This window comes from Pongo pygmaeus, chromosome 1 (genome assembly GCF_028885625.2).
Source record: "Pongo pygmaeus isolate AG05252 chromosome 1, NHGRI_mPonPyg2-v2.0_pri, whole genome shotgun sequence".
Lineage (NCBI taxonomy): Eukaryota > Metazoa > Chordata > Mammalia > Primates > Hominidae > Pongo > Pongo pygmaeus.
Window position 1 is genome coordinate 78224511 of NC_072373.2, and position 22897 is coordinate 78247407.

Consider the following 22897-nt stretch of genomic DNA (forward strand, 5'->3'; position numbering starts at 1 on the left):
GGGGGTACATGTGCAAGTTTGTTATTTGGGTATACTGCATGATGCTGTGGTTTGGTCTTCTAATGATCCCATAGCCCAAGTAGCTGACATAGTACCCAATAAGTAGATTTTCAACCCTTTCTCCCCTCCCTACCTCCCTCCTTTTGGAATCCCCAGAAAACAATAAGTTTCAGAGTCATCTATTACACAATAGAAGCCTAGTGAGACAATTTTGTAGCATTACTTTTGGAAATTATGGATAATTCCCATATTAACAAATTAGCTGTTCCATGTTAAGTTTTCTCCTGATCTAATAATTTACTTACCAACAAAATGGCTTAACCAACTGCATATCTTTATTGGCTAAGTAGGCCATTTATGCAACAAGTGTAATAGATCCCAAAATGTACAAGAGCCCAACAACAATTAAAAATTATCTTTCGCTCGCATAACAGTACAGGGAATGTGGACAGGGTGAGGAGGTCTTCCTCCATGCAGTGAAGCCTAATAGAACCTCCGTTTTCTTCAACATGTAGCTTCCAAAGTCACCCTAGAAGTTTTCTCCATCCTAAACAAACACAATTGGAAAGAACATGCAGGAGCACACATGGGAGGTTTTTGTGGGCCACTCTTAGAAGTGGCCCATCACATCTACAAAAATTTCACTGGTAGAACTCAGTCACACAGCCACATCCACTGGGAAGTATAGTTTAGCTAAGTGCTCAGGAGGTAGTGTTGCCAGATTTAGGGAAAAAACAAAATACCTTGTATTTATCTGGCTATTCTACAAGGAAAAAAAAAAAGAACATTTCGGTCAAACAGATAATATCCAAATAAGAATGTAGGAATGAGATCCCACTATATATTCTTAATATTTCCTGGCTCTTTGATGGCATCTATCTCAGAATGCTCAAGACCAGTTTCTAACAACTCAAAATCAGTGTGATTACACATGGCACTTACGAACTCACAGAAGTTTTCACTTATGAAAACACACAGGTAAGAAACTACAGAGAAAGGGAAATAAAGACATCTCTAGCACTGCTAAAGATAATGGCCACATATGGAAAGACCTTGTAACTCATCTGTAAAAAAAAATCTAAAACATCTAAAGTCGATTTATCCAATGACTATCTATTGGCCTCATTTATTTCTGTGGCAAAAAATATTTGACCTTATATGTTGCTAACAGGAAATGGTGGGAAGGAGACAACAGATTTTAGGAAGCTTATCATGACCTTCCATCTGGAGATCATCAACCCTTCTTAGCTGTTTTCTCCCACTACCAAGCAATCATTTTAACATAAGTTTACTTCTAGGAAAAACAGTTACTCTGACCATTTTTATTCAGGTATATGCCACCAAGCCTATAAAGGGCCTCCAGCTAGGACCCTACTAACTGGGTGATCAGCTCAGGAAAAGCTGAGTATGATTGGCAGGGTGAGAGAAGTATTATTCTTCAGAGTGAGAATGAAATTTTTTAATTTCCTAAAGATTTAGTCTCAGCTCTCAGTTTAAAAACATCTTAGAATGTTTTTAATTATCAGAAGAAATTTTAAGTATTAGGGAAGGGAGGTTGACTACTAGTAGTAGGAAAAATAAATTACTACCAAGAAGAGCCTGATTGCAGACATCACCCCAATACCTGGGCCAATGCCAGGTCAGTTGAGAACATGCGTGCGAAATTATATAGTTTCTGAACTCATCTAAACTTAACAATTCTAGAGAGTTAACCTACTTATTAAGAAAGGTAGCACACAGTATGGTTTCTATTTTCATATCATTTTCCACGTTTCTCTGTTTTAGTATAAATCTATTTTTGCAGATAAGAAACCTAACTGTGATGTGAGACTATTCTTGAGATGCTCAATTTTCTCCTGCTCACATGGGACACACATTACCTTGTCCATTTGCCTCAAGAAATGTGCATCAGAAAGAGATGATGGCCAAGTGAAGGAGAAATCCAGTCCAAGCCAGAGATGTTGAAATCGATGGCTCGCATGAAAAGATCCTCAACACCTCACCATAATAAGTTTATCTGTGGGTCTCCCACAAGACTTTGCAAGAGCTCATCATCCTCTACATGTGAACTGATGAGAAATGAAGCCTAGAGGGATATCTTAATATTAAATACAAGTTGGAAGTCTTGCCAAAAATCAGAGATTACTCAGAGTTTCCATGGGTTTTGGTTGCTCCACTTTAAGAGATGCTCAAGCCCACCAAGTGAGGGTTTGCTATTTGATCCATTTGTCTTTCTAGGGCATATTATAAAATAAAACTTCAAAGCAAAAAAAAAAAGTTCCATTAATAGCATAGTTTTAATAAATAATGCCTCTGAGAAAGTCCTTCATCTGTTTCCATATCCACAGCATCACCTAGGAATGTTTGTTAGGCTCTATTTGCAAATGGTAGCCTGCTCCATGTGACTCAAAGAGAGCTGAATAAAATATACATGTGAGAACATACCATCTAAATCCTGTTACAGATCTACTCAAGAGAAAAAAAGATATACATTTAAAATAGTTTGGTTGAGTTAAAATGCAACAGGGAATGAAAAGATGTTCAACATCATTAGTCACCAGGAAAAAGCAAGTCAAAATCACAATGAGAAACTACTTCATATGCACTAGGATAGCTAAAATTTTTTAAATGGGAAATAAATGTTGGCAAAGATGTGGAGAAATTAGGACCATCACACATTGCTAGTGGGAATGTAAAACGGTGCTGTCACTGTGGAAATCCGTTTGGTGGCTCCTCAATAAGTTAAACTAGAATTATTATATGACCTAGCAATTCCACTTGTAGGTATATACCCAAAGTAATTGAAAACAGGTATTTTAAAAAATCTTGTACACAAATATTTGTAGCAGCACTATTCACAATAGCCATAAGGTAGAAATAACCCAAATTTCCATCAGCTGATAAAAGATAAACAAAATGTGGTACATCCATACAGTGGAATATTATTCAGCCAAAAAATGTGTCGGAACCAACATGTTACAGCACGGATGAACCTTGGAAACATTATGCTAAGTGAAAAAAGCCAGACACTAAAGATCACATTTTGTATTATTCAATTTATATGAAACATCCAGAATAGATAAATCCCTAGAGATAAATCAGATTGGTGGTTACCAGAAATTGGATTGGGGGGAGAATGGGAAGCAACTACTTAATGTATATTGAATTTCCTTTTGGGGTGATGAAAATAAAATGTCTTGGAGCTAGATAGTGATGATGGTTGCACAACTCAGTGAATTTACTAAATGCCACCAAACTGTATACTTTTAAATGATTCTCTGTTATGTGAATGTTACCTGAATTTAAACAATCAACAGAGAGGGCCCATCTATACACATAAACCCTGTATCATCCACAGCCCTTGATCAGGGCTTGACAGCCTTGTTTTAAGGTTGGGATGTGGCACAGTTTTTCTTTGGTCATTGGAAGCCTGATTTCAGCCTTGCATGCCTGCAGCCTGGAGACTAGGGAAGAGAGCAGGGCTGGAAAAAAACATGACTTTGAATGGGCCATGTTCTCTTCTTTCTTCTGCGGGGAGCTGATAGTAGGTGCAGGCTGTGCTTTTCCCCCACAGCCTTCAGACAATCCCAAGAGCTCCTACGAGTTATCAACTTATCCAAAGGCCAAGAAGCCTTGTCCTTGCTGCAGAGCTCTGTTCTCTGTGCTGTGCCCCATGGGCTCAGAGCCAGTGCTTTCTGCATCCACAGCAGTGATTCTGAATAGTATCATTTCCACTTATATTTGCCTAGAAATGTTTAGATGGTGTTACTTTAACTTTCCCTTTCATTACCACACCCTGAGTCCTAGACTATTAATACTTACGCAAAGGTATTTGAGTGCTAAACACTATTTTTGTTTTGTTTTGTTTTGTTTTTGTTTGTTTGTTTGTTTTCAAGCCCATGGCAGAAAAGGAACACTATTTTTAAGCTTTGCAATAACCTGACAACCATATGAGGAAACTGTCACCACCCTCACTCAACTTCTCTTTCTACTGAGCTCCAGAAGCACGGGTAGGACATGCATGTCTGGTATGCCATAGGCTCTTAATAAACTAAACATCTTCCAAAAAGCAGTCATTTTCTGTCTTGAAATTTTGAGATTGCATCTATGAACACATTAATCTTACACAAATCACTTACCTAAAGCATATGCTAAGCTCAGTGACTGTGTCCTCTTTGGCCTCAGTGGTACAGTATTTCAAACAGCATTGGAAGAATTCTCATAGAGACCAAGCTATAGGCAGGCATTGTTATTATATGTATTTTCTTCTCTCATTTAATAAAGTAGTATAAATACCTTTTTTGTTAACTGATTCATTTAATAAACACTTCTTGAGGGCCTTTAGAATACTGTGCCAAGCATTGGAGATAAAAAGAATAATAAACAAATATATAAACTCAAAAAATTTGAATACTTTACTCTCTTCCTTTAAAAGTCTACTTCTAAACCTGGATGGACAATAACATCCCCAACAGGTCAGTAGGTTGGCACTTCAAGACCTAGTTTCCAATGCAAAACTCTATTCTTCTGAACACCCTTTTTTTATTGTTCCTATCCAGTTCTAATTATTTCAATATGTATTGTTTCATTTTGCATATGTGGTTGTATTACTTTGTGTAGATGGATGGATGGATGAATGGATGATTACATAGATAGATAATTACCTTCATATCTTTCCATGCATTTCATACATTGATATAGGAAGACATACACACACACACACACACACACACTACACACCTATTCATATCTTTCTTTGTAACTATGTTATAGGCTATTGACAGAGCATTGGCTATGTCTTACAACTGTCATCGCATTTTTTTATAGCCCACCCATCTTCGTTCCCCATGCTCGCTCCTGGCATCCAGTATGCGCTACATGCAAAGTAAGACCTCAAGAAGGGGTGGTGAACCAACCAGGAGGGAAGGAATCTACTTGAGTAACATAGTATTTCCCTTCTCTGTGAAAAGTAGCAGCTATAGAGCAACTTCTTACTCAACATTTGCAGAGCGCTTCAGAGCCTTTCAAATCCTTTTATCTAACTCCACTCTCACAACACTGCCAAGAAGGTAGAGTGATTTTCCCATTTCACCGATGATTAAAACTGAGACCCACATGAGGTAACTGGCTTGTCTAGCTAGTGACTTGTGCTAGATATTTTCTGCATCCCCCCAGAGCCACTCTCCAGCTTCTCCACCCTGCTCTCTTCCTCAGGAGCTGGCCTGCGTGGCCAACGTCAACAACTCCCTTCTCTCTGGCTTTCAGTAAGATGTGGCCAATAGAAGGGTCTCCAATGGGAGAGTGAGAGAAGAGTGAAGTGGGTATGTATAACCCTGACTCCATCCCTGTTGGTTCACTCTAAGTTGACTGTGGCCTTAAGATGATGGCCACTGCTCCTCTCAGGTAACTTTCTCCAACTTCTACTCCCCCCTGCTCCAATAGCCACTCTCCCCACTCATGCTTCTTCAGCCAAGTAATGGCTCCCCACACTTGCTTTCTCTGAGACCCTGCACCATCCCTTGCTGGTTTCCCTGAACCCTGCTCACACCTTTGTGAATAGTCTCTCTACCCAGCACTCTTCAATTGCCTACTGTGAATATGCCATATGTCTTACTGGGTTCCTGGGTAATATATGTTAGTCCTGTTCCCACCTTCTAACTCTTGCTCAATCCTCTGGGCTCTAATTCTAAACAGTTGCTTCTCTTGACACCAAATCAAAGGAAAGAGCATCATCACATCACGTCAAGCAGCTCCCACTGCCTGTTACCCGTGAGGACCTTCCAGGAGTGCAAAAGCTCCTCACGTCCACACTGCTCGGCTCTGCTGGTAAGTTCTGGAGTACAAATGTCTGTACCTGCAGACAGCTGTAGCTTTCTCTCGGTAAACAAATTGGCCCCAGCCACAGAGACGTTAGTGGAAGCAAGACGGTGACTCATCAGAGAAGCTACAGTCACTTGACCCCCTGTAACTCAGACACATTGTGTTGACAACAGGGCACTGAGCTGAATAAAAGCTGAATAAACCAATGCTGTGCCTCACCCAGGTTCCTGGCAATCAATGAGTTAAAAAGCACTGAGAATATTAGTCTATTTGCTCCTCCCCTCAAATATCTCTCCTATGTATCTTCCAACCTTTCTCTGTCATCCCTCCTCTTTCTTCCCCACCCACAAAATTAAAAAAAAAAATTGTTGAAAATGAATCAGATACAGGACACATGAGCTGCGCTTCCAAGATAACAAGCACACGGCCACCAGCCAGCACTGCATTTTGCTTTAATCATTTAGTGGTGCTTGGTATCCACAATTCCAAAAGCCCTGCTTCTCCTGTCTTCCAATTTTAGTCTTAACAAAAGAACACAATTTGAAAAGCAAGTACCCTTAGCTGACTGGCTTCTGATCCAGTCTCTCTTCCCTAATTATTTCCTCTCTTGGTTGCAGCTCCTTCAGCTTTTATAATTTTAAGACCTGTGCCTTTGGCATGGCCTTGCAAAACTTTGCATATATTAGCTAGATAACATGTTGAGCATAACATGTTGAATGAAATAACAATAAGCAAGTACCAAGTGTTCAGCATGTACTAAGGCCTTTACTTAGGTTATCCCATTTAATTATTTTAATAACCATAGGAGACTGTGTGTGTGTGTGTGTTTTGCAAATGAGGACAGGCTCAGATGAGTTAAGTGATTTAGCTATGGCCATGCAGTTACAGTTAATGATGAAAAAAGAATATGAATTTGAATCCAGGTCTATCTAACCCTCAATTCCATACTCTTCACCATTTTCCTACTTCTGTATAGATTTAATTTAATTTTCAAAATACAGAGTTCTTCAACTTCAGACAAAAATTCTCAAGAGAAGGCAAAATATGTCATGTTAATTTTTGTAATTAAGTTTAGCACTAATTTATTGAGCACATACTAGGTACCAGGCCATGTGCAATATACCAGAGGCACAAAGGTGGAAAAGATGCCATCTCTGCTTTGAAAGAGCTCACAGTCTAAGTAGAGACACAGCTTCTAAATTTCTTTTAAGTTCCCTGGTTTCCCTTCAGCCCTGGGATTATATAAAAATAATTTTTTGCCTTTGTGTCAACATGATAGCTGAAAGATTTCTACTTCTTACTGAGCAACTACAATTAAGACCAGAATAGATGATCACATTTATGTGTATTTTAGAAAAAGGAAGAAAGGAAAAAGAAAGAAAAAAAAGGAGGGAAGGAGGGAAGGAGGGAGGGAGGAGGGGAAGGGAAGGGAAGGGAAGGGAAGGGAAGGGAAGGGGAGGGGAGGGGAGGGGAGGAGAGGAGAGGGGAGGAGAGGAGAGGTGAGAGGAGAGGAGGGAAGGGAACGGAGTAGGGAGAAAAGGAAGAATCAGTACATTGGCCTGATTAGTGCTTAAGGAAACAAAGGAACAAATGCCTGAAATCAAAGCTGTCTCCAGAATTCCATGGTATAAGGTCCTTACACCTACATGGCAGGATTCATTCAACAAAAATTTCTTGAACATTTATTATAAGCTATGAATAGAGGCAAAGGGTTCATAGTCAAATGGGTAGAAGGACAAGTTAATCAACGATTACAGCCCAATGTGAGAAAAATCATAGCAGCAGTTCTCATAACACCCTGTGAGAAAACAGGAGAGGAGAATCTAATGAACACAGGATAGCAGAGAAAGTGAGGATAAGGGAAGAAAGTGATATTTGAGCCAAGACCTGAGGTGAAGTGGGAGTTAGCCAAGAGAAAAAGTTGGGAGGAAAACTCCGGAAAGTACACGGGTTAAGCAAAAAAAAATGGGAGTAAAAGAACCCCAGACCTTTTGGTAAGAACCATTGAACACTTGCCTGAAATTCACACCGTTAAAGTCACCCCAAATTTTATGTTTTAATTTTTATATATTTTATTTTATTTATTTGATAATTTTACTTTAAGTTCTGGGATACTTGTGCTGAATGTGCAGGTTTGTTACATATGTATACATGTGCCATGGTGGTTTGCTGCACCCATCAACCTTATTTTCATATTTTTAAATAGGTGATACAACCATGGATCAAAAATTAAAACAATGTGAAAGGGAACCTACTGAAAAACCTTGTTACTGTGCCTATCTTTGTCCTCCCCATCCTCCCCAGCCCATGCACCTGTCCCCATCCCTTAAGTAACTATTATGAAATAGTCCTTTGTATGTCTTTCCACTGCTTCTTTATGCAAATACAAGTCAATACGACTATATACATGCACATAATTCAAGACTTTCTGAAGGCATATGCGTTTTTTACTATGCTAAAGCATTGTATTACTTGGAGAAAGTAAAATACATATTTTAACATATTTTAACGTTAAAATATTATTATTGTTATTGTTGATAGTCTTCGTGGATGGAATGCCCCCTACATACCATTACAGCTAAGGTCACAACTTCATTTTATAGACGAAGAGAAATGAGACTTAGAAAAGTCAAGTAATTTGTCAGGTGCAGACAGCTAGTGAGTGGCAGAACTGGGGTCAGCGGAGGGAGGTGGTGCCCCCTCCTTCAGAATCCTATTTCAGAGAAATGGCCCTACCATTCACCTAATCACTAGAGCCAGAAACCTGAGTCCTTCTCAGCTCACATGAGGTCAATCACCAGGTCCTATTGATCTGAGCCTGTTATTATCTTTCAAATCCATTCCCTCCTCTCCACCCCATCATTGTCTCGCACCTGGTCAAGACCTAGATTTCTGACTGGTCTTTCTCTCTCTAGACTGATGTTGCCTCCAATGTAGCCTCCATTCTGCTGCTGGAGCGATCTTTATAATGCATGAATCTGATGGTATCTCTCTGCCTCAAAATCCTTCCAAGGCTCCCAGTTGCTAAGAGTATGAAACCTAACTCCTTTGCATGGCATAGTTGAGCCCTACTCACATTTCCTGACATTCCCACCACAAACCTAATGCTTCAGAAAAATCAAACCACTTCAAGTTTCTAGAATCCTCCAGATGTCTTCTGTTCTGGGTCTTTGCCCAGCCAAGTCCTCTGCCTAAACCACTCTTCTCTCCCTTGGCAAACTCCCCATCCTTCAGCAGTATCTTTTCTGGAAGCCATCCATGTCTCCCCTAAGCAGAGTGGCACAGTCTTTGCCTGTGTTTTTGTTCATACCTATACGAAAGCAGTCACTTTGTGGTCATGAATGGTTTTTGTGTGTTTCTCCACATTAATCTTCACATTCTTTCAAACTAAGAACAACAGTAATTTACTTCTAATTTTATTTTATTTTTAATTTAGTCAAATGAAGCAGTGGGAACAGAGAAGGAACAAAGAAATCTGTTACTGGTTGTGATCAATTGGTTGTAAACACCACTGCATTGCACCACTACATCAGCCACATTTTTTTTTTTTTTAGATGGAGTCTCACTCTGCCGCCCAGGCTGGAGTGCAGTGGCGCAATCTCAGCTCACTGCAACCTCCTCCTTTCAGGTTCAAGTGATTCTCCTGCCTCAGCCTCCCAAGTAGCTGGGATTACAGGTACGCACCACCACTACTAATTTTTGTATTTTTTGTAGAGATGGGGTTTCACCATGTTGGCCAGGCAGGTCTCGAACTCCTGACCTCAAGGAATCCTCCTGCCTCAGCCTCCCAAAATGTTGGAATTACAGGTGTGAGCCACCACGCCCGGCCTGCACCAGCCACTTCTAATTTTAGATTCACAGTGCCTAAGATGGTGCCTGTCACATAAAAAGGCTTCAGTATGTATTTTTAAGTATTTGTTATATGAATAATTCCCTTACCCAGGCTCTTTTCATTCATTACCCAGACTGCCTCCCTCGGTAGTTCATTATTACCACAGGGGTGGTTTTACCTGGTACACAGATTTGAAGGAAATCTCTTGGATTATGGGCACATTATCCAATCTCAATAGAGAGCAGTAGTAGGAGTGAAGAGTCTTGCAGAACCCTGAGTTATTTTGGAGCCATGGTGAGCCTGCAGGAGAAGGAGGATCTGGTGACCCTGAAATGAGGAAACAAAGATCAAAAAGATAAATCTTACCTACTTTCTAATTTTACTTTTGGCAGGTCTAGAGTCAATCAGATGTATTTGAGGTTCAGGCTTAATAACCTTGAATACTAATCATGAGTTTATCAGTGTTATGCTACTACATGCAGCTAGGAAAGAAACTAAATATTAAGGGCTCAGAATTCTATAAAAATTAGCACCATGACTCTTAGGAATAGAAAGAGAAATTCCTCTAATAATTGATTCTAAAACTTGGGTTAATGTAAGAATCATCTCAGCAGGTGTTTCAGTTTTCAAGGTCCCATCATAGAGCCACTGATTCAGGGGGGTCTGGAAGTTTTTTTTTCCAACAAGTAACCCAAGTGATAATAATGTAAACAATGCTTAAAGTGGTCTCCAAAGCTTTTTTTATTATACACCCCATATATTTAATTTTTTATTCATAAATTGTACTCTGTTTCTGTACCTATACATAGAACATCCTCAGAATTAAAATATTTAAAAGATAAAATGAAGATAAATCTAAATAGAATTTTTAATATTATCTTTCCACCCATCAACAGATCATCCCAAGTATGTATCAATGTGCATCCCAAGAGCAAGGCTGCCCCTCAATAAAATCAGCATCTATTTTAATGGTCTCAAGGGCCTCATTTAGGGACATGTCCAACTACACAGTTTTTTTAATCTGTTGAGGTTCTTCTGTGTACCAGGGACTGTGCTAGACCATTTTACTCCATATTATCTCATGTAATCCACCTAGTAACTCTGCAAGATAGGTATTATTAATAACAATTACATATTTGGAGACTGAAATTCAGTGAGATCCATGTAGGTTGCCTAATGTCTCATAGATGACAAATAATGAAAAAGGGATTTGAATCCAGGTTTCTAATGTTTTCCACTATATTGTGCATATATGTCAGTTAAGAGTGTGTTTAGCTGCAAGGGAACAGAAATTCAGTTACAATGATTTAACTGGATAGTGGTTTATTTTTTTCTGTAACAAAAAGTCCCCATGTATGGAATCCAGGCTGGTAAAGAGGTTCTATAATAGCACCAGGGACACAGGTTTTTTCTCTCTTTCTGTCCTGCCATCTTTAGTAAGCAGTTTTTGTCACAAAATAGATATTTCTACCTCCAGGCATCACAGCTCTATTCCTACAAGAAGATAAAAATGGGAGAAAGGACAAAAGACAAAGATAAAAGCTAAAAAGGCCCTTACTCAGCCCCATTTAATAAGCTTTCCCAGGAGCCCCACCTGGTAACTTGATCTTGAATCTCATTGGCCGTAATTGTGCCACAAAGCCACCTGTAGCCACAAGCTGTGTACAAGCTGTGTACTTTAAGCTGGGCATAGTTGGGACAAAATTGGATTTCTCCTAATTAAGAAGCAGAGATTGAATTTAGTGGATGCAACCAGGAATATCTGCCACATTACTTCTGTCTTAACCCCAAAACTACCACAGCATTGTAGCTACTACAGAAACTAACACAGTCTTAACATCCCAGGAAGAGAATCTTTTCAAGTGATGTAGTCCATATCCCCATCTAATGCTAGGATCCAGTATACTCTATCACGACCAAGAGATCATCCAGCATCTGCTCGAAACTCGTAGGATGGGAAAGCTTACAACTTTACTCTGAAATCTCTTCTGCTTGTGAGAGGCTTTAATTGTTGGAATTTCTATTCTAGTAAAAATCACAATGTATCATATTTACATTTTTACACTGGCGTCTTAGGACCAGGGGCTGTTATTTATTCATCTCTGTACCTGGTACAGTTGTCATAAAGAGGTGACTCAAGAAAAGATTTGAGGAATAAATGGAGAAATCTTTTTTTTATACTGAGATTAAATGATTCTTCTAACCACTTAAAAAAAAAAAACACCTCTTTTTTCTCTCCCAGGCCCATTCCATTCAACTGCACTGTCATGTTCAGTTAATAAGCAATATGAAGAGTGATATATTAGGGTCACATCCCAGGAGCTGGTCAGGATGTATAAGAGGCCCTGTAGAGCTCTGGAAATAAGCTCTGATCAGGAAGAAGTGAATGTGCTTTAGAGAACAGCTTGTGATCTGGACCCACACACCACTGAGAAGAAATGGGGCTCCTGGAGGGAAGACCCTAACCCAAAATTCACCACTCTTTTCCTGGTCTCTGCCAATCTGAGTTTCCATCACTGCTTGGTAAATTTTCCACTACAACACAGGGAATCAAGGAAAACGATGCACATGCATGTGCATGTGTGTGTGTGTTTGTGTCTGTGTGTGTTTTCAAACAATTTTCTCTCTGGGATTATGGCCCTTCCCACACTTTCTCTTCCAAGAGCACAATCACTGCATCCTCTGGTGTGCTCACATGCATAAGTAGTTTTTACTCCAAAGTAAATGGAGGAAACAAACTAAGTAGAGATGTAAGTTCACAAGGTTCAAGTGATTGAAAGCTAAGATCTCCAGCTATGCAGGACAAGATCTGATCTTATGATGACTTAACTTCTCTAAGCTCCTGGTTCCTCATCAGTGAAGCGGGAATAGCAATATCACCACCTCAAATGTTGTTGTGCAGATTAAATGAGATACAGCCTGTAAAACACTTACCACAATGTCTGGTACATACAGTGCTTGGTAAGTATCAGCCTATCATTGTCAACATCATTCTACTTAGCCCATGAGTTTGGCACAGGTTCTTCTCCTTTTGCAGGCTCTTTCCCTAGCCCTGACCTTCAAGATAATTCCTAGGCCAGGTGCAGTGGCTCATGCCTGTAATCCCAGCACTTTGAGAAGACAAGGCTGGAGAATCGCTTGAAGCCAGGAGTTTGAGACCAGCCTGAGTAACACAGCAAGACCCTGTCTTTACAAAAAACATACAAAAAACTCTTTAATTAGCTGGGCGTGGTGGTACCTGCCTGTAGTCTCAGCTACCCAGCAGGCTGAGGAGGGAGAATCCCTTTAGCCCAGAAGGTTGAGACTGCATTGAGCTGTGATTACACCTCTGCACTCCAGCCTGAATAACAGAGTAAGACCCTGTCTCAAAAAAAAAAAAAAAAAAATTCACCCCACATGCCCAAGCCATATGTAGCTCCCTCAGTACTACAGGCCTATGGAAAAGGAAACCCTTTTTCTACTGGGCTTCTTCTTTGCACCTGGCTCATAGACTTGCTAGTAATTCCCAGCTTCCCTTCCCAGAAATTGTCTCATCCACCTTTCTTGATGATGAACCAGCACAATTTGGATGCCCCCAAGTTAGCTCTCTTTTCATTTCCTTCCCTTTACTCTTTGCCTTTTTCAAATAGTAGTAACAAGCACCTAAATCCTAAATCCTTCTATCCTTCTTTTTTAAGAGACGGGGTCTCATTTTGTTGCCCAGACTGGAGGGTAGTAACTATTCACAGACATGATCATGGCACACACTACAGCCTCATATTCCTGGGCTCAAGAGATCATCTCACCTCAGCCACTCAAACAGCTGGGACTATAGGCATGTACCACCACTCCTGGCTCCCCAAATCTTTCTTAATAAAAATAATTTTTGAAAACATTTTACAATACATGATTATTTATTAAACACTCCCACTTAATACATCTCATTTTAACTTTACAATAGCATTGTGAAGGACTATTATTCCCATTTTGAAGATGAGAAAACAGATTCAGAGAGCTGACAACACCCGCCCAAGGACCCAAAGGGAGTTAGAATGAATCTGAGACTCCATTTCTGATGCTCTGAAATTCATGATTTGGTCTCTGCCACCTTGACTTAGCACATGAGTCACTATATGTTGAGCAACTGGGGAGGAGATATATTACCAACATTTCCTGTCATTCTAGATACAGGTGTGCTGGGACATAGGGAAGGCTGCCTTTTATCCTCTCACTGTCTCTATGATAGGAGCTAGACATGCTGGTAGAAGCCAATGGCACTGGAATAACCTGGCTTCTGCTGTCTACCATGACCACTAGAATTACCTCCAAAAGAATCTAAGCCATCTCACTCCATCAAATATTTATTGTATACCTAGAATGTATTCAACACCATAGAATATACTGTGATCTAAGACTTAGTCTAATGGCCCCCAAAAGCTTCCAATCTAGTCAGGGACTGAGACTAAGAATATAAAATAATACATAATTAACTTTAAATTGGACAGAAGAGACCATAGATGCTGAAGTAGTTCAGAGAAAAGGTAGATTCATGAGGTCTGAAATAATAAAGAGAGATTTTATGGAGGAAAATCTTCAGCTAAAATGAGAGGATGCATCATGAAAGAAATGAGGACCTTATGGCTACTCATAGATCCCCCACTGTATCTAGTGTACCAGGCACATTTACTCATAATCACTCAGAATCCCCAAAGCAACAACCCAGGAGTCCTCACTTAACAGGTAAAGAAATTGAAGGTCAGAGAGGTTAAGTAGTTTGCTCAAAGTCACAAGTCTCTTAAGTGATAAATCCAGAATTCAAAGTAAGCTTTATCTGATGGTAAAGTTGGTGCTTTTTCTGCTACCTTGCTGCTTACTACTGACAGGTAAATCCAAGAGCTAAAACGAATGTTATTGGTCCATAAACAGCCTGTTGAGAGAAAGGGTATAGTGAAAAGAGCACCGGAACTAGAATCAGCAGGCCAAATTTGTAATTAAGTTTTCATTTCTAGTATATTTGGTAAGTCCTCCCTTGACTTTCAGTTGCCTTATCTGAGGTAAATGGAGAAAATGCTAGCATCTCTTTCAAATAACTATAATAAAGATTAAATGATAAACATACAGATATAACTAAAACATTAAACGCCCACTTTTACATGTGAATTTTAATAAAATAAAAATACAAATTAAAGTACTTATATATTTCACTGGATTTACCTAATCACATTCTATTAAATAACCACCATAGCATCTTCAAGACCTAGGTAGGTGTTAGTTAGAAAGGCTAGATAACCTTTTTGGCACTTCTAAAACTAACAGGAGCTCTTAAGCTATCAGGGTTATCAATCTCCCTCCAAAGCTGACCCTTCTAGGCCCCCATGTATTAGCTCTGAGTGTTCTGGCCTCAGACTGAGGAGTTAAGGAGTGGGACCTCCACCCAACAGGAAGCCAAAGACCACTTCTATAAGAGCACCAAGCTGAGTGCATGGCAAATGCTTCATAAATAGACGGTAAATTGAACTGAATTCCGAAGGGTCCTGGATTTCCTAAAGGGCAGCCTCTAAGACTTACCATTTTGTGGAATCAAGCAATGGATGGAGATGCAACCATGCCTATAAGATATAGACACGTGTGTGGGATTGGGACAGAACTTTTCAATCTGGTCCCTCCCCTTTGTTCCATAGCCCACTGGGCTGCAAAGGACCTCCTAGGAAGAATGTGCTCAGCTTTCTTTGCAATGGCGGGGCATGCCAGAAACAGAGGCTTTGAATCATCTCATCACCTGGTCAGCAGGAGCTATTTATGCCAGAAATGTCTTAGAAAGAAAAGTGTCCTTTTATTAATTTCATGGCTTTCTTGCTAACATTTACAGTCCAAAACAAGCACAGTCTGAATTTCAGACTTAGGTTTCTGACTTGAGGAAAAGAAAAAAGAAAGTACTGCCTTCAATTCACGTAGCTATAATTAGTGCCTTTTTCCCCCCAACTGTTCAATGTATTTGGTAGTTCTTCCTTTGTGAATTCTTATAAACTCAGAAATATTGTTAGGGCATAGGGGAGGGAGTCTCAAGAAAGCTAGAATCCTGGTTGAGCTAGTGGGGCCAGAAAACAGACCACTGATGCTAATGGGATTTCACTGGCATGCAGGGATTGCAAAGGCCTGAGAACTCCTTCTGTGGTCATTGAGAGAAGGCAAGGAAGGAGACTGCACCCGACTTACTCTATAGTCAATTATGTATGCACTCATTTATTTATTCATTCACCTGTCATTTATTGAGAACCTTTTTGCATGCCCGGCACTGCACTAAGCACTTGGGGGAGAAAGAAGTTTTAAAGGAGAACAACTTTATAGAATAGGATTATCTTTTGAAAGAGAACGGGAAACCAGGCTGAAATTATGGGGCCTGTAAAAAGATGAAGAAAAGACAGCCATGGCCTAAAGAGTAGCCCTACGGCAGAGCAATTGAAAGTTCACTTGGGTTCTGTGGCATAGAAAATTTATGTGACTTAACTAAGATCATACAGATCTTTGAAGTCAGAGACTGGCCTAAAACCCAGCCTGAGTGCCTTTCAGATGACCCCATGAACCCAGTACAGTGAAAAGAACTCAGACCTCAGAAAGAAAAATACCTTGATTTAAACCCTGCTTTTACCTTCAGTTACTTTAGAACTAACCCTCTCTGAGCTATAATATATCATGTAAAAAATAGTGATAAAAAATACTCATTGTAAAATGAGGTTACTATAGGATTAAAATAGATGCTGTGATTTCTGCTACAAGAAAGATGGAGTAGTAGAGTCCACATTTTCTTTCCCAGTTGATACAAGACAAAATACATGAAACAATGGTTTCTTTTTTTTTTTTTTTTTCTGAGACAGAGTCTTATTCTGTAGCCCAGGCTGGAGTGCAGTGGTGCCATCACTGCTCACTGCAACCTCTGCCTCCCAGGTTCAAGTGATTCTCTGCCTCAGCCTCCAAAGTAGCTGGGATTACAGACAAGTGCCACCACGTCTGGCTAATTTTTGTATTTTTAGTAGAGACAGTGTTTCACCATGTTGGCCAGGCTGGTCTCGAACTCCTGACCTCAAGTGATCTGCCTGCCTCAGCCTCCCAAATTGCTGGGATTACAGGCATGAGCCACCACGTCCAGCCTGAAACAATGGTTTTCAAGACACTGGACATCAGGCAATAAAAAACAATAATCCCTGAGAGAAGGGAAACAAGTGAGATGAGCCCTATGATTGAGACAAGTTCCTGCCTTGAGAGAGTTTCCAGGTCATGGCCCAGAGAGTGGAAACTGACATACAGCCTTAGTAGACTCCATGAGTTGTAAAGACACAGCTGAAAGTCCAGAGAGACCTACCAATCTCTGCCTTTAAGAAAGAAAGAAAGAAAGAAAGAAAGAAAGAAAGAAAGAAAGAAAGAAAGAAAGAAAGAAAGAAAGAAGAAAGAGAGAGAGAGAGGGAGGGAGAGAGAGAGAGAAAGAAAGAGAAAGAAGGGAAGGGAAGGGAAGGGGAGAAAGGAAGGGAAAGGAAGAGAAGGGGAGAAAGGAAAGAAAGAAAAAGAGAAAGAGGGAAGGAAGGAAGGAAAGAAGGAAGGTAGGGAGGGAGGGAAAGTAGTCAAGCAGAAAAGAGTATATACTATATGATTTCATTAATGTAAGATTCTAGAAAATGTAAACAAATTTGTAGTGACAGGAATCCGACCACTGGTTGTCTAAGGACAAGACTTGGGGTGGGAAAACTGGGATGAAGGAATTACAAGGAGCATAAGGTAACTTTGTGGAGTGATGGACATGTATATACATATCATATATATACTCATCATATATATATATATATATATATTTTAGAGGCAGAGTCTCTCTGTCACCCAGGCTGGAGTGCAGTGGCACGATCATGGCTCACTGCAGCCTAAACTCCAGTGGCTCAAACGATCCTCCCACCTCAGCTTCCCAAGCAGCTGGGACTACAGGTATGTGCCACCATGCATGGCTAATCATTATCAGGATTGTGGTTATGGTTTCATGGGCATATACAAATGTGAAAACTTATTAAGTGGTATGATTTAAACATGTGCAGTTTGTTATATGTCAATCACACCTCAATAAAGCTGCTTTTAAAATTTCCTGATATTTCTACGGCACCTCTAACATAGTAAGTCCTTAATAAATGTTAGTTCTCTTTCTTTTAACAACTATGTTTTACAACTAGGAACTAATAGGATCATAATTCCTGACTAGGGAACTCTTTTTCTCACCAGAAAAGTGTAGGAACTATTTTTGAAAGGCTGAACTGTTTGGTCATCTTTGCTTTCGGTTTTACTTAAGGCTGGCAGCTCTCTGTATCAGCAACGCCCCCAAAGAGCCAGGCAAAGTGAGTGAGGTCAGCCTAGCTCTCCTTCTCTCCACCTTCACTCCTCAGAGCCATCACCTTGGCAACACAACCCAATTTGATGGCTTATCAAAACGCAAGGTTCTTGATGTTTGTACCCCCATTGCCCCAGCATAGTGTTTGGCGTGTGGCTAGAGCTTAACAAAGGATCAAAGAGAGAACGAGTGAAGGAAAAGGGTAAAGCTTCCATCCCTGTGCCTGTGTGCCTGCATGGTGACCTCCAGGTCTTCGTGTAGTGCAGGTCTCAGCTAAGTCTCAATAAAGGAAATTCTCTGCTCTGGCTGAGGCACCAGACCACTGCAGCTCTGGGTCTTGATAACACCCACGGCTTTCACACCAATGCCTTTCCACAACTACTTCACTTATTGGGTCTACTGAGCACTCTGCTAGGACATCACAACCATTCTTGGTCCATCGATCTTGATTGGATAGCAAAACAGATTACATTTTAACATCTTCATGTTGCTAGGTTTCTCAACTTTTGCATTCAAAGAGACAAGATGGTTATCATAGTGGCAAGCACTGAACTGGAAACCTAGAGACATGTAGCTAGTCCTGGCTCTGCCCTCTCATCAATGAATGACCTGGAATCAACCCAGTCTATACTTGTAACTCATTGGCCAGCCTTCCTTAACATAACTGTGCTATTCCAGGGGAGGCAAAATGTTTAAGAGTCACATCACCAGCCTTGGGTTGGGGGTAAGCCCTAGATCTGCCACGTGATAACTAGAAAATGGGTTGAGTGGTCTAGCCCATCCAGAGGGCCCTTTGTAGGAAATTTTTCTGTGGTCCATTTTTCAAATGGCCTGGGGCTTATTTATTCTCCTATAGGGAAGTAGACGCTGTGGTAGCCATGAGAAAATAGCTCTTCTGGTAAGGAGAGCACTAGGTATGCAAACATTCAGTCGGCGGTATCCCTGAAATTTAACTTGAAAATTGCACCTAAAGGCTTCTGCAAATTAATAGCATTCAATGGGGGCTCAGCCTTGTTTCTCTGCAAGACATGCTAATATAGGAGCCTTAAAAATTAATAAATTAATATAGTCTACATAACAGTCATACTTCCTAAGAAAAGCACCTGCCACACATTAATGAAGCTATCCTTTCATTTTTCTTCATTAAGTATAAGGCTTATGAACAAGGACTTTTATTACTTGTATTCATTACAGTACTCCTAGTGCAATAGAAAAGTGCCTGATACATAGTAGGCACTCCAACAAAAGTTTATTGAATAAAAGAATCATTTAATAAAGTCCTTATGAGTTGAATCTGTATGCAATGCTTTGTAGTATTAAATGTATTGTAACCTTCCTTAACCAAAATAACAGCAACTTCATTTCCCCTAACAACTTTCTTTAAATACCCTCACAATTTCCTTCTTCCTTCCTGGGTAGTCTATTAGCATCCTCAGAAGACTGGTAGAGATCCAAGCCTTACTTTTGAGAATAGAAGCTGGAAATCATTATTTCCAGCTTTTTTCAGAGTTATAGATTAAATCTCAACAGAACCCGGGTGGGCTATAGGACTTGTTGACCTGCTGAAGGGGCCCTGCAGAGTACTATACCATCTTGTAGGCATAGTACTGGTTCAGCTGAGATTTAATCTACAACTCTGAAATAACTATTTCCAGCTTTTATGAGAATAAACAGAGAAGATGGGCTATAGGACTTGTTGATGTGCTGAAGGGGCCCTGCAGAGTATTGTACCATCTTACCTAGAAAAATAAAAGATATCACTATATTGATTAGGTGTTTGTTTTATGCCTTCATTAAAGAACCAATCTTGTTTTGCCACTCTTGGTTTGTAGATAGAAACCAAGTTTCTTGGTTTCATAAATAGAATGAATCTGACTAATTCAAATCCTTAGCTCCACAAAATATTGCAATCATTCACATTTCCATGAGAAAAAACCATTTATTTATTTATTTATTTATTTAAGAAATGTGTGTGCCTTTATTGGCTGAGCAGAATCCTTGAGGGTGGTGAAGCAGGAAGAGTGGGTGGCTCTGATGCCTGGCGGGGCAGTGCTTCACGAGCTTGTAGGTGATCAAGGTAATGGCCAATCCTCTCGGGCTTGCCCTCCACTTGGTTGAAGGCCTTGCCATTGTAGACACCCACCATGCTACCCACCGTCTTGTCTCCCATCTCGGGCAGGATGATCATGTCCTGCAGGTGCGCATTCACCACCTCTGGCTTCTGCATAGGGAGTGCCCACTTCTTGCCCTTGCACAGGCGCTTCAGCAGTGAGTGCTGCTTCTGCCACAGGCCACGGTGCAGCTTCATTCGCTGCTTGCATGACAAGTCCAGCAGTGGGTCAGGGTGCATGCCACAAGAGGTGAACTTGCAGAAGGTCTGCTTCTTCTGCTTCGTTGCTTTTTCTGCTCCACTTCTGCCATCTTGACTTTTTTTTAAAACAACATGCCTCAAAGATCTCCAGTGAAAGAGAAAACCCAAACTGCCTCCCTTTTCAGTGATAAAAGCTAATATCCTATGGCAGCTATTTCTAGGCCTGTTTATTATCGGAATTGCTTGAGAGTTTTAAAAATGCAGATTCCTTGGCTCTACCTCTGTCCTACTCCATCACTCCCCCACCCCACCCCACACACACACCCCCCCAAGATTCTGACACAGTAGATCTGGGATATGGTCCAGAATCAGTATATAGGAAATGGACCCCAGATGGTTTTGTTGTGCAACCGGATTTTGAAACCACTTTCTAAGCTGTGCTGCTATATAATAAAAAATGCCCAGAACTACTGACTACAAAACCAGGGACTCCTTTCCCCTTGTTCTAAAGAAGGGACTGTGTCTCCCAGCCTACCTGTCCTGCTAAATATGTAGGAGCTACAAACTCAAATGCCTGCAGGACCAGGCATGTAACATAAATGCAGGAAAGACACAGATGAGAGCAGTGGGGACTGTGGCAAACACCACCCATCCACAAGGCAAAGATACTTGCCAGTTCCAGCCAAGTACGAACATGGGCCTGTCATCACAGGAGCTTCTAAATTCTCAAAAGAATCCAGAAATTTTATAGATTTTGTATAAAACAATTTTCTAATTGATAGATTTTATTTAAAATGTCTGGTGAAGGCTAAACACATCTGGGGTAGCATGTGGCCCAGAGCCCATGCACTTTGGGAGGCCAAACTCCTCACACTACTGCCATCCACTCAAAGGGCAAGGAGCTAAGGTGTGGGCTAGTGTGAAGGTGGGAGGGGAATATATTCCAATTACCAAGTGACTGCTGATGTTTGCATTTCAGAGCTAAGCCAGCAGTCATTAATGAGACTGGCATTAATGGTTCTCTTGTTCTGTGGGGTGGCACAAAGCCCTTTTTGGCTATATATTCATTCGCCAAGCCTGCTGAAACAAATTACCACAAACGATGGCTTAAGACAACTGACATTTATTCTCTCACAACTGTAAAGGCCAGAAGTCTGCAAAGTGTCAGGAGGTGGGTCCCTCTGGAGGCTCTAAGGGAGAATCATTCCTTGCCTCTTTCCTAGCTTCTGGTAGCTGCTAGCAATCCTTGCTGTTCTTTGGCTTGCGGGGATGTCTCGCCAGTCTGCCTCTGTCTTCATATGTCCTTCTCCCCTGTCTCCCTTGTCTCATTTCCCCTTCCATTCTAAGTCCTTATCATTGGATTTAAGGTCCACTCCAATCCAATACAATCTCAGCTTGAGATTCTTAATTACATCTGCAATGGCCCTTTTTCCAAATAAGCTCACATTCATAGGTTCTGGGGTTTAAGACTTGGATATTTCTTTTTAGAGCCACTATTCAACCCACTACAGATAGGTTTGCATTAAAAAATCCATTATTTCAATCAAATTTTACTTCTACCAACATTTATCTACCAATTTAGATAAAAATGACTTACATCTTGGCAGAAAACTTGAAGACATACCAGCTCAGGCCCAGATGCATGTTGTTACATTTTTTTTCTTCTTATCTGCCGCGAGCTTCATGTCTTACTAGCATTATTCCATTGCTGTATTTCCTGCCATTACTTCTAAAATCAGGGATGTAGGGGTAAAAGGATCTCTGCCTTATACAGGCTTCCACCATTGGAGAAAACGGTGCTGTCTCCATGTGCACGGGCAGGAAAACAGGTGATGGTGGAAGAGCAGAGGGCATAGGGTACTAGGTGAAGCAAGAGAACAACAGATAACGTAGAAGTCTGTCTTCATTGACCAGAGAAAGACACAGGAAATATGGCTCAGGTGAAAGAGCCCCTGGAAGTGCCAGGTTCCCAAGAATTTTTTTACAGCCACCCAAGCACTTAAATGTGATTTCTAGTGCCATCTAGTGGGAAGCACAGGAACCAAGTGAGACGTGGGCTAGAAAAACAAAACCATGAGTCCAACCTTCAGTCACTTTAAGGGGGCAGTTTTTATTGAGGCTGGATTTGTCTGCCTAGCGAGAGGATCTAAGAAGACTCTAAGCAAACATCTGACCATCTTGTATGCTGCCCTTACACTTTATGCACAGGTGGTTGCTGAACTCATCCACGTGCTGTGTAATTTGTTCTCCCCAGCTAGTTGGTGAGCAGAAGCTGTCTTTCCTCTTTTTATCAACACAAGCACAGTGTCTGGCACAGAACACCCTCTCCAAAAAAATGCCAATTGGGTATATAAAAAAGAAAAATCCAACTTAATGGTTTTTATTATCGACCATTTAGCTGTTAACAAATCTGCAGGAACCAAATGGCAAGACAAGCCACAAGAGGGAAACTGCATGACTTATGGTTTACTAGACTTTGAGCTTTATTAAGCAGTCCTTAGGAGGTAAACTCAGGGCCCAATTATAGCAGGGAGTGAGGCTGCTGTGCCCCATGGAGGAAATCGTCCAATGCAACAAGCTGACTCCTCAC

At 40.7% G+C, this 22897-nt stretch overlaps 1 protein-coding gene across 1 annotated transcript; it reads right to left on the reverse strand.

The window, feature by feature from the left end:
- Nucleotides 1–19951: 19951 nt before the first annotated feature.
- LOC129038055 (small ribosomal subunit protein uS19-like) lies at nucleotides 19952–20598 on the reverse strand. The gene is given in 3 exon segments (XM_054490623.2): nucleotides 19952–20044; nucleotides 20046–20070; nucleotides 20072–20598. Coding segments are annotated over 3 exon segments (393 nt in total). The 5' UTR covers nucleotides 20347–20598.
- Between the last annotated feature and the right edge of the window lie 2299 nt (nucleotides 20599–22897).